The 12,696-nt window shown below is 42.7% G+C and overlaps 1 protein-coding gene across 3 annotated transcripts in view; it reads left to right on the top strand.

Moving 5' to 3' along the window:
• The window catches only part of LRPPRC (leucine rich pentatricopeptide repeat containing), a 160,854-nt gene that overhangs the window by 52,508 nt on the left and 95,650 nt on the right, over positions 1-12,696 (top strand). For all 3 annotated transcript variants that reach the window (XM_074989616.1, XM_074989615.1, XM_074989617.1), the window contains one exon: positions 7,131-7,200. In XM_074989616.1, the coding sequence (XP_074845717.1) occupies positions 7,131-7,200 (70 nt within the window). The remainder of the gene's footprint in view (positions 1-7,130; positions 7,201-12,696) is intronic.

Here is a 12,696-nt window from a genome sequence, read left to right as displayed (position 1 = left end):
CCTGTTCGTAAGCAGTGGGTCGAGCTGTGCAGGACCTTTGGTTGGGTCCTTCAGCACTTGTACCAAGAAGTGATCCCCAACATTCTCCAGAAATTTCCTGGACTGCTTGTGTAATGCTGTATTGGTCTCCCAACAGATGTCAGGGTAATTAAAGTCCCCTACGATAATGAGAGCCCACGATCCGGAAACTTCTCTCAGTTTTCCAAAAAAAGCCTCATCTACTTCATCATCCTGATTTGGTGGCCTGTAGCAGGCACCAACCACCACATATCCAAGTGCTGCCTACACCACGAAGCTTGACCCATAGATTCTCAACAGGCTTTTCTCCCTCTGTGTACTGGATGGAGTTCCAAGCAATCATAGTGCTCTCTTACATACAGTGCAACTCCTCCTCCTTTTCTGCCTTGCCTGTTCTTCCTGAACAGTTTATGCCCTTTCATGACAGCGCTCCAGTCATGCAAGTCATCCCACCAAGTCTCTGTTATCCCAATCAAGTCATAGTTCTTGGACCAGGCCAGGGCTTCTAATTTCTCCTGCTTGTTACCCAGGCTTCTGGCATTGGTGTACAAATATGTTAGATAATCAGTTGATCTCCCTGCCCTCACTACTCGAACCAGGGGTCCACTTTTGTTGTACATTCCTCTTTGCATTTCTTCCCGGTCTCCAAGTTCCTTTCTACCCACAGGGTTTTGGTCACCATACCCCAGTGAACGTAGTTTAAAGCTCTCCTCACTAAGTTTGCAAGCCTACTTGCGAAAATGCTCCTTCCTCTCTTGGTTAGGTGGACCTCCTCTCTTCCCAATAATCCTTGTGCCCAGAACAGCGTCCCATGATCGAAGAATCCAAAGCCCTCTCTCTGATACCACCTGCATAACCATGATTTACTTTCTCGATTAGATGGTCCCTACCTAGACCTTTCCCTTCTACAGGAAGGATGGATGAGAACGCCACGTGTGCTCCAAATTCTTTGACCCTTCTTCCCAGCACCACATAATCCTCAGTAACCCACTCAAGGTCGTTCTTGGCCATATTGTTAGTTTCCACATGCAGAAGTAGGAAGGGGTAGTATTCTGAAGGCTTGAGCAGTTTTGTAAGGCTCTCGGTCACATCCTGAATTTGAGCTCCTGGTAAACAGCACGCCTCATGACATTGCAGGTCTGGTTAGCGGATGGATGGTTCAGTCCCTCTTAGGAGGGAGTCCCCTACCACCAGCACCCGTCTTTTTCTTAGGGAAATGGTGGTCATTGAACCCCCACCCCTAGGACTACGCTTCCGATTTTTTTTTCCTGTGAGGCTCCTTCCAAAGTATGCACCACTGCAAAACCAGTGGAGAGAGCCTGAAAGCGTTTACTTATCTCTGTATCGATGGGGGACTCGTGTACCGGCCTTCTTTTTCTTCTAGAAGTTGCATGCTGCCAGTTCTCCACTTCATCCCTTACTCCCCTCCTTGATTCTTCTGCCTGCCGTGCTTGCAAGACTAAACGCTCCCTTCTGTCAAGGAAATCTTCATTCTCCCTGATTGAGCGTAGGGTCAACACTTGAGCCTCCAGTCCTCTAATTTCTTTCTTCTAAAATGGAGACCAGCTTGCACTTAGTGCAGACGAAATCCCTTCTTCCCTTGGCAAGGAAGACAAACATGGCGCATCCCGAGCAGTTAGCAGCAGCAGCAGACCTGTCACTATCCACGCCTGCCATCCTAGAACAGGGATTTAAAAGAGAGGCCCCTTCCAAACTCCCTCTGTAAACTCCCTGTTTGCAGTGCCCTGTTCACAAGCTCACCTGTTCGCTTGGACACTGCTTTATAAAGCCCTGAACTGCTTCAGAGTCCCTCCCCTTACTGAGGCTCAGCCAATCAGCAGAGGCTTTTAGATATCAAGCTTATTTAGAAGCCAACAGTTTCCAACTGCGAAACCCAGTCAGCCTTCAGTTGGGGGATGGGGGGAGGAGGAGGGAAAAAAAAAAAACCACACACCACAGCGCAGAAAAACGACACAGCCAGGAAGCCCCAGATACAATAATAAGAGTCCTGTATTTGCTTCTCCTTTACCTGGAGAACTCCCTCTCAAACTCCCTGTAACTTTGGCTATAGTGATCAACTTTTGATATATCTAGTAACAATGGCTTTGTATTGTTGCTCTTCATGTAGTTTTCAATAGCATATTATTTAGCCAGAAACATTAATTACATCAGCAACAATCTTTGTAGAAGTACTCCTATAATATGGTTTGTAATTGAACAAAGCATGCAAATGTTTATCTTGCAAGACATTAATTTAAAAGGAAAGTGCTTTTGCAGAGTTAATGCAGGCCTGATGTTAACTAACACCAGCACCCAGAAAATAAGACACGGACAATAGAAATATAAATTTGTTAATGCAGTTTTACAGAAGAAAAAAGTTTGAGCGTCTCACCAGTGCAGTCAGTGGAGGTGAAGCATTAATGTTAATCAAAGTGTATTGATTCTGCTTCTTATCCGCAATACGTATGGATTTCTGTTATTGACAAGATGAAAACTGTGAAGTATCAGTTGAAGAATCCGGGTGCATAAGGCAGCATAGATGAGAACTGTTTTTCCCCTTTATCATGCCATACCATTCCACTTCATTGTCAGCTTTTGATTTTCTCAGATTTGTTTGTTGCTACGGAAACCCCAGGTTGCCAGTTGTCAGCAGAAGCTGAGCGTACTGAGGTGTTTTATGCTAGTCTTTTTATGAGAAGAAAGTTTAATATGCTATTGAAAAATGTTTTGCTTGGGGATTTTGTAAAAATCAACTTTAAAGGTTATCTTCCAAACGAACATTTCAGGTTTTGGGTTGTCTGTTTTTGTTTCTGTCCAGGTGAACATTCCTGTTTTCAAATCTATCTACCTCCATACCTATAAATCTCATGCTGGTGATATCCCAGCCCTCATTGAAAAGCAGTGATGCATTCAGCCTTTGTATGGGGTTAATTTCATTACACTAATAACTGTGAACCGTTTTAACAGGTTATGAAAACTGCATATAAAACCACAATGTATTGGAAAACTGGACCTGCTTCATGCAAAGCCTGAATGCATCATTGTTGCTCAGTGATTAGAGAGGTCTTATGTTGGAGTGGGAGCCAGCTTCCTGGAAGGTAGATTGAAATTCAGGGGTGTTCAGCTAAGGACCCAGTAAACAAGAGGTTATGGGGAATAAATTAGAAATATAAATGAGTTTAAAGGGGTATTTAATTTTAATTTCACAATTTTCCTTGAAATTTTCACCCCCTATTAAAGTAGTACTTAAGAGTTATATAAGCAAAATTATTTTTCTGTATCACATTCTTGTGATTTACTTAGTTAATTGTATGACACTTGAGTTAATCCAGTTTCAGTTTTTCCTGTGTACTTATTTAGTTTCCTTTGTTTGTGGGTGATTTACTAGGGAACGCTGGAAGGAGAAAACAGTTCAAAAACTAAGATGATTGTAAAACAACCAAAATTTACCAAGCCTACTTTTGTACTTGGAAGAGTTTTTTTAATTTGGTTAAAATGTGCTAACTTTCAGGTTGCTTCCCCTGAAATTTGTGTTCTCTTTTCTGGACAAATGCCACCATCCTAACTTATCTAAGCAGGTTCTTAATCTCGGTGCATTTTTTTCACAAGTGCGCTAACTTCTATAATTCTCAGTCCGTATCTTCCCTATACTATCTCGTGTACAGGACTAACAGGTAAATTGTTAGCATTTATGAGATTTAACGGAGTCAAATTCTCACTGGCACTTACGGAAGAGTAGACTCATTTGAAAAAATGACAAATTCAAACAAATGCTGGTAAATTCAAACAAGTACCTTTTTCTCAGAAGAGGTAATGAGACTGAACTCATCATGCTAGGATATCAATGAGTCTGAAAACTTAACAAGATGCGTAATGGATTGGCTCTTTAAATGGATAACAAGAATGTCCAGAATTGTCAGATAATGGCCATAACAAGAAAACATTTGGATAGAGTCTTAAACCTAATGGTTTTTCTGGGCTTAGACCTTGCCTATACTGCAGAACTCTGTCAAATGAAATTATGCCAGCAGTCAAAAATCAGCATAGTATGTACATGCACAAATAACGTAACTGTACTCCTGTCAGCGTAGCACATCCAGGCTTGCTACTCTGGCATCATCAGTGAGAGCAGTACATTGTGAGTGGCTGTGTCACTGTGCTCCCCTCTGCTTTCTGCAGCTAGGAGTTCTGGGAAGGGGGTTTTGACAGCAGTGTATCCTATGATTGGGCTCAACATCCCACAATGCTGTTCTTTCCATTCCGGCATTCCATGGGCTTCCAGTTGCATTTCAGAGCATTTTTCAGTAGCCTCTGTTTACTGTGCTCCCGCCATCTCTGTCTGAAAGGATGGATCCTGCTCTGCTCTCTATGGCTGTGATCACTGTTAGGAACCAATTTCTTTGTGTGTGTGATGCAGTATATTACGAGGTCCCAGTCTGAAGAGGAGTCAGAGTTGCCTGACCTACTGTGCGTATTGGAAAGAAATAACTCCAGTTATTTTTGGCATTCATCGAACATTTGGACCTGATGGACTGGCACTTTTGCGCTTGGGAAACAAGCACCTAATGGTGGGATTCAATGTTCTCTGTAAGATGAGCATTTGGGTGGCTGCGCCGGCGAGATTGAGGTGTCATCCACCTGATTAGCAGAGCGCCCACAGTGGGCAGCATGTGATCAAATTGCCGCTATGTATTACTACTGTCAGTAGCTGCCACCAATAGGAGACAGACTGGTTATCTTTCAGCTATTTTGTTTTTATTAAATACCAATGAATAATACAAAAGTCTTGATGGGAAGAGAGAGAAGAGGAGAGGGCAGCGTAAGCTCCGACGTGTGTGTAAGTTCTGCTGTCACTTTAGATGCTGTCTAAAGGGATGGAATGAACTGAGTACTGAGACCTTCTGGGACACTGCAGTGTTTTGAGAGGAGTTTGGGGAGGACATGGAAAGTAGTTCTGTACTGGCTGAGGTGGGAAGGGGAAGCAGAGACATGAAGAGCACATCTTCAACCTGGATCGTGATTAGGGACTTCATCGTCTTTGTTTGCTCATCCATCAGTTTGATCATCCTTTCCTGGTCCTTCAAAGTATGCTTATCACTCTGTTCTCCCTTTCTGTGTTAAGTTTTTCCTTCAGGGTCTCTCTCCATTCTCTGCCTTCTTTTTTGATGTCTGAAGATTGGACCTGAACCTCTCAGGACATGTCCTACTTCTCCACTTTGGTCTCTTTCATATCTGGTTGAGTTGCTTTTCTGGTGTATAGGGGACTCTCCTGAAGATCATATCTATAGAAACACAGGAGACAATACACAAAATCATGAGCAAAGCATCGAGCCATTTATAGTAAAATATGCTGCTTTTAAAATACTCCCTTGGCAAATGCCCTAATCATGTTGAGTTCATCCTGGGTGGAGCTTTAGGCATTCAAGATAGGGCAAAGAATTAGTGTGGTTGTTTTTTTAAAAGGAGATCAGTGCCAATGACTAGGGACAATATTATAAATTCTGCCCCATTTTCCACAGGTAGGAGTCATAGAAACTGTTATCTCTAGGTGTGCATCTCCTGCACGTGTGTTCCTTTGCTCTGCTGTGTGCCACTTTGATCCCTTCACAAGTGATTGCCAATTGGAGCAGAAGAGTGTCTACAATGGGGGAAAGAATAAAGAAGTTTCCCCAAGAACCTGTTAGCAGAGGACTGGCGAGTACCTACAGAAGTTTCCTTGAGATCTCTCGGAAGGCTTCTCCAAAAAATCTTGGTGTGCATTAACACACTGTTCTTCTGCATTGGTCAGCTGCAACGGAGAATGTGGTGCACACTCAAACACAACTAGTCTTTTTTTGTTTCTGTCCCTTCACCCTCCACTTCTACAGTATACAGATCACAGGCTGGCTCTACCACATAGAATGTAGCAGAATCAACTCAAAAACATTACTGCCCTCTCCTCTCCTGTATCATGTGCATCATTGATTGATTGATTGATTGCTGAGGTCATTGACCCTTTTCAGAGTGGAAGAACATTCCCCCGCCCCCTCCAGCCACTGAACAACCCAGCTGTGTGCTCCATATTGTCCTCCAACTCAACCTTGTCATCGACAACTTTCTCCTTGAGGCCAGGTCCACTGTCCACACCTTTGAAATATTTATAAGTCTCTTGGCCGTAGACATGGAGTTGCTGACAAAGATACAGTCCCATCATGAGCAATGGTTTGCTTCCCTTGCTGCCTTGAACAACAGCTTTACCTCCTTTTTTTCTTTGCCTGGCATTGCTAAGTGTCCAATTTGTAGCCCTTATCCAACATGTCATGAGAAAAATCTGCCTGTAGGTAGCAAAATGCCTCTGGCTGGAGTGGAGCTGCGTCTGCACAGCCTCCCCGCCATATACTCAGTACGTCCAACAGTGCTGGTATGCTTTAAGTGGGAGTGCGTATGATGTTTGGAGCCTCTAGCATTAGCTGAGAAGACGCAATGTGAGCTGTTCACACTGAGCTAATAGAATTTCAAAAATTTCTGGGCTTTTGAAGACGGACAGATGGGTGCCTGTGTAACTGGGAGTACGGCAGCAGAATTAAAACCGCTGACCAGAGTGGCCAGAATGAGCATTTTAGGATACCTCCTGGAGGCCATTTACTGCAGTGTGACTGAGTGGTGCCTACACTGATATATGACTTTGCCTTAGAACACTCTTCACCTTTTGTCAGTGTGGTTTTATTTTGTTATCAATGCAGGAGAGTTTTGTTGGCCAAAGGAGTACTGCAGTATGTGCACCCACCACCGTTTTGTCTATGAAATTTGACTTCTGCTGATAAAACTTCAGCGTAGACAAGGTCTTGGACCATTCTCTTACTATTAGACACTAGGATAGTACTTGTTATACAAGATAGATTATCCAACAACTGCCTACTACAGGATTTTTATCTAGTTCTTGCCACTTCTAGGGATAGGATCTTGCTTTTGGATTAAGCATCTGTTAGTTCCTGTGTATCTAATGGTGGTTAATAAAGATGATTGATTATTTATTTCATAACAGGAAAACTGTCTTTTCTGTTAGACCTTGTTGTTGACCAGGTAACTTTTCTAAAGAAATAAATGTTTAGTGGGATATCTTATCTTTACAGTGTCTTCACCAAGTATGCCGCCTTTGGATTTGTTTAATTTTAAAGGCAGTCTCATTTGGGCCTTTAAAAGGTAAGTTTTCATAAATTCTTTATTTTTTCTTTGTTATTGATCTCATCTCCCCTCCCACAGCCTAACCTTTTGTAATTTTTCCTTGTCGTTATTAAGCCTGAAAATTTACTTAACGAAAGTTGGTTCCCATCAACAGGTCAAAAAGCCCAGAGCATTCCTCCCTGTCCTGCTACACTGCACTCCATTTAAATTCACTAGAGTGCTTTATCACCCCTTTCTCCCCCCCATTTCCTAGTCTAATAGAATAACACTAGCTGCATGCAACTGGATGAGTGTAAAACTACTGGAGACCATGACCATAGCTATTTTATTTCTTGTCACTCTTCTGCGTTTCTGCTGGTACTCTAATAGAAAATATAATTGTATACAAGCCAAGAAAGGTTTACAACCCTCAGTACTGTGTACTTGCTTTGGTGTGTAGAAATTGACTTAGAAGAAAATTACTTATTTCTTTTCAAACTATTCAAAAAGGCTATGTCTAGATGATTGTTGCTGTTTGGGGAAACGCATGCGTCCCGAAATTGCAACTCCAGGGCTTTTTGCTGCGCTCGAAATAGCGAGGCTATTTCAAGTGTGATATTCCATTTCCACTACTCCTTGTCATGAGAGGAGTAGTAGAAACCCTAAAATGGCCCCTTATTTTGAATTTTGGTGGTGTTTGGATAGCACCAAGTTCAAAATAAGGTAACTAGAAATAATTTACACTTTTGGCATGGCATAAACTCTCTAAATTATTCCAAGGTAGGGCTATGGTCTAGATGTAGCCAAAGTAAGCAGAAAATGTTGGTGTCTTGTAAGGTATATTTGTTTCTATGGTTATTGAAGGCAGAACTGTTAGGTTGCATGGCACAGCTGGGATGCAGCATGGTTCAGAAGATAGAGCACTGGAATGGGATTAAAAAGACTTGTTTTTTTCCACAGTTCCTTCTTTGGATTAGAGAGTGACCACACAAGTCATTTATCCTCCATGTACCTTATTCTCCTTGTCTGTAGTACAAGAATCTTTGCTACATTTGTAACATACTCTTAATTCTACAAACTAACAGCAGTACATGAGTGCTAAGTATTTATATGGTAAAATAAATATGCTATAAATGCTAGAAACAAAATGCTGATTTTCAGTGTTCCTTTCATGTTTTTTCAAGCAACTGTGCCCACGTTATGAAGAAATGTTTTCTTTTGTTCTGTCTTTGTATTACGTGTTTGAAATAAGAAATTGCTTCAGACATCATACATAATCTTCCACTTCTAACCCTTTGTTTGAATTGAGGAGGATGCTTGATGGTTGGGGGTAGGTCAGGGATAAATTCATCCAGTGGCCAGTGGACCCATAGTTAAGTTTCTGGTTATATAACACTTGAAATGGAGCATGGGCTAAATGCTTTGTAGAAGGATTTTGTCTCAAAATAGGATCTGTTATATGTTTGTGGGGGTAGGGTGGAGGTTATGTCTGCCTTTTGAGACACTATCTCAAATTCAGGGGATGCCTTGTGAAAGGCACCTAATCTCAAAATTGCAAGTAAACCTTTCCAAGTGTAAGACCTGTTTTTGGGAATTAAAAAATTTGCCTCTTGTACCCACTTACTCCTTCCTGAGAATCTGCTGCTTTGAAGGCAGTGACTTACCACAGAAATACTAATGACACAAGTTAGTAGTTCACTACATATCATGTTGTAACATCTCTCTTATTTGTTCTCCAGTGTCTGTCCATTTGTAAGCATTTTTGGTTAGGAATTTGTCTTAATTTGGGTTTATAAAGTGTGGTGTGACAATTGTAATAAATTAATCAGAATACTATTTATCTGCTCTAATTGGGACTGGGACTAGATCAGGTAATGGAAAAGTTGGAGAATGGGAAATTATGGTGCTGAAGCGCCATCTAGTGGTCACAGGGGAGATCACTGGCTTTTGGCTCTGGACTCCTGGTTTTTTAGTTGAAGCAGAGCTGGGTAATGGAGAGAGAAATCTGGGGGAGGTCTATCATTTGTCATATCAGAGCTTATTTAGCAAAGACTTACATGCACTAATTTGAGCCATGTCGATGAAACACCATCACTATTCCATTATTTTAGTCTGGGTTGAGGAGGGTCATCTTTTCCTAAAATGCTACTTCTGGCAAATATGTAGAAACCAATTAATGGTGGTAACCTTATCATCAACAACCATCGGCCAATGCCCCTTGGTGTCCGATGCCTCCCTCACTATTTCCTTCCATCTTTCCTTGTCCAGTGTGGAGTGGCTTAGTTTCTGTCGACTAGCTCTGTACCAGTCTGCTATATTATCTACGCATTCTCTGTGGGGCCTGCCTCTCCTATTCGAGCTGTCCATTATGTTGAATACCAGGGTCTTGACTTTTCGTTGATGGTTCATTCTGCAGATATGCCCAAATAGCTGTAGCTTCCGTTTGTATAAACTTTTGCAGTAGGTTCTCTTTCAGCTGTATCTTCCTATATAATTCCTCATCGGTGACTTTCTGTATCCATCGTGTTCTCAGGATCTTTGTATAACAACTCCTCTTTGAATCTTTCGTTTTCACCCATGTCTCACATCCATACAGCATGCTGCTGAATACACACATTTTCAAGATGCACAGCTTTGTTCCTAAGCTAATTGCTTTGCTTTGCAAGATCTTATCCATCACCTTCAAACTCATTCTTGCTTTTGCTATTCTAGTGGCTATTTCCTTCTTACAGTTTAGATCATATGTCATGTTGCTCCCCAGATATGTGAATTTATCTCCATTCTCTAGGTCGATCCTATCTGCACTTTCTGATCTATACTGTCAAATGACTTCTGAAAATCAACAAAGCAATTGTAGATATTCTTGTTCTTTCGTCGAGCTTTCTCTGCTATCTTAGTGCCAATATCTGCTGTATGGTGTTTCTGTGTTTGCTGAATCCTGCTTACTCATCTGCTAGATGTTCTTCTATCTGCAGTCTCGGTCTCTGTGAGTATCATCATCAGCACTTTGCCTAGATGACTCGTTAGGGCAATCATTCTGTAGTTCTTGCACTCTGATACACTTCCTTACTTGTGTATTCTCACTAGCACAGATCTCGTCCATTCCTGAGGTGCTGTCCCTTCCTACCATGCTATATTACATAATTGGTGTATTTCCTGTATCACACTTTTGCCATGGTATTTGATCATCTGTCCTGTGATCTTATCATTTCCAGGGCGCTTGTTGTTCTTTGGTCGTTTCACTGTTCTTTCTAATTCCTCCTCCAGAATATTGGTCTCAGTCTTGATGCTCACTGGTGATATCTCTTTCAGTTGTTCAGTTGGTCTTGATGAGACACTAGGGTTCAACTGTGCTTTATGCAGGTTGTACAGCAATGGATGAGATATTGCACGAACCTTCTCTTTGTTCATGAGCACCTCATCGTTCTCGTCTTTGATCACTATCTGCTTCAGCAGCCACTTGATTTTAATAATCTTGATCCTCTTGTACACCTCCCTGATCTTACAGTCACCATAATACTTTTCTCTATCTTCATCTTGCTCCTCTAACCATTTCACTTTATCCATTTGGCTGCTCTTCTTACCTCGTTGCATTTCATCTACATTACTGTTAGGCCCTCTCAGAAACATTGCTTCTGATCTTCAACAGGTTGTTCTCTTCAACCAACTTCAGCATCTCCTGTGTAATCCACTTCTTATTGATCTTCTTATCTTCCAGAAATGCCTGCTCAAATTGTCTCTCCTGTCGCTGTGGCTATCCTTTCAACTCTCTTATCTAGGTCTTTCTCTGTGCCCACATTTTGTGATCTCTTGGAACGCTGCTCTTTATGCATTCCCTATTTCTTCCTCACCTAGCCTCGCCAGATCTCTTCATCTCCTGGACTGTCTTCTACTTTCTCTTGAGTTTCATCTTGATGTTTGTGATCACTAGACTGTGGTCCGAATCCATATCCACTCCTTGAAAAGTTCAGCATTGCTGTACTGATGTTGCCCATCTTCTCCTTATCCAAATCATATGTATCATCTTCTTGGACTTACCGTCGTTCGATTGCCATGTCCGCTTCTTACAGATCTTCTGTTGGAATCTCATGTTGCAGATCACCATCTCATGCTCCAAAGTAAATTCTAGTACAGTGGTGTCTAAGACAAACTCACCTGATTGCCACCACTCTCGCCTCCTGGAGCCAGGCAGTCCCCCTTTGGGCACAAACCTGGCATGAGGTTAGTCACCGCAGCTGGAACTGTCACCACCACGCGAGCTGCCCTGGAGCCCAGAGGAGCTGCCTCCACCATGCTTTTGCCCCACCACCATATTGTGGGGTGTGTGCATGGGTTGGTGCCCCGTGTGTGTGGCTCTCTTGAGCTGGATTCGCCACATCCTGGATCCCCATTCACCACATGGCAAAGAGGAAGCGTATTGGACACCACAGGTCTATTAGTTTCTTGCCTTGTTTGTGTTTTCCTCCATATGCAAACCATCCCATGACTCTCTCCCAACCTTCGTCTGTCCCAACCTTTGCATTCCAATCTCCTCTGATGCACAAAACATCCCTCTTCAGTATCTCCTCCACCTTCTTTGTCAAGTCTTCATAGAATAGCTCAATCTCTTCCTCCATGCTATCCAGTGTGGGTGCATACATCTGAACAACTGAGATGTTGAACACTTTTGCTTCAAATCTCACTGCCATCATTCCCACACCCACTGGTCTGTATCCTAACAGTGTTCCTCTAGCACAGTGGTGTCCAAAAGCACTTGAGAAGATTGCTGCATGCCTCCCTGCAGCCAGGCACCCAACCCCCTCCCCACAAGCAAACTGCTGGTGACTCACCAGACCCACGTTGCCCCAAGCCAATGGAATCCTGACCTATGCCATGCCAGGCGCCCTGAGCCTCACTGCCAGAACTGCACCTATGGAGCCCCAAGCTGCATTGCCCAACCTGCTCCACCAGAGCCCCGAGCCAGGCCTCCAGTGCTGCACTGGCTGCACAGCTCTAAGAACCACACAATGCCCATGCCACTGTCAGAACCACTGCACCAGCCTGCCAAGCTGCATTCACCATAATTTACTCGTGGAGAATGGAGAGTATGTTGGTCACCACAGCTCTAGTTCTTTTGCAAAGAAAGAATCTGACTTCTGCCTCATGCTTCCTTTTGTTCCCTGACCAAATGACTTTGCAACCGCTCATCTCTCCCAATGCCATCCAGTGCATCTCTGCCAGTCCAAGAAAACCACATCAGTATCTCTCCATCTCCTTTCAAAGCAGCTCCTAACTTTCCAGTTTTCCACAGTGTTTGGATGTTTCATGTTCTGATTGATAGTACGTGCATTAGTTGTAGTTATTTTTTGGTAGCAAAGTTATTGATCCAACCCCAATCACTGAATTGGTATTGCAGACTTTGTTTATTTGGGTGATTGTTCAATTTGGCATCTTTTATCAGTTAGTCATCCTGGCATCAGATTTCATTCGTATTGTTGTTTTACTGTTGGTGCATCGTCGCTCATCTGACCAACCCTCTTCCTTTTATCCAGACTT

This window comes from Carettochelys insculpta, chromosome 3, assembly GCF_033958435.1.
Source record: "Carettochelys insculpta isolate YL-2023 chromosome 3, ASM3395843v1, whole genome shotgun sequence".
NCBI classification, from domain to species: domain Eukaryota; kingdom Metazoa; phylum Chordata; order Testudines; family Carettochelyidae; genus Carettochelys; species Carettochelys insculpta.
Note: the sequence above shows the minus strand (reverse complement) of the source record. Positions and strands in the feature narration are given on the sequence as shown.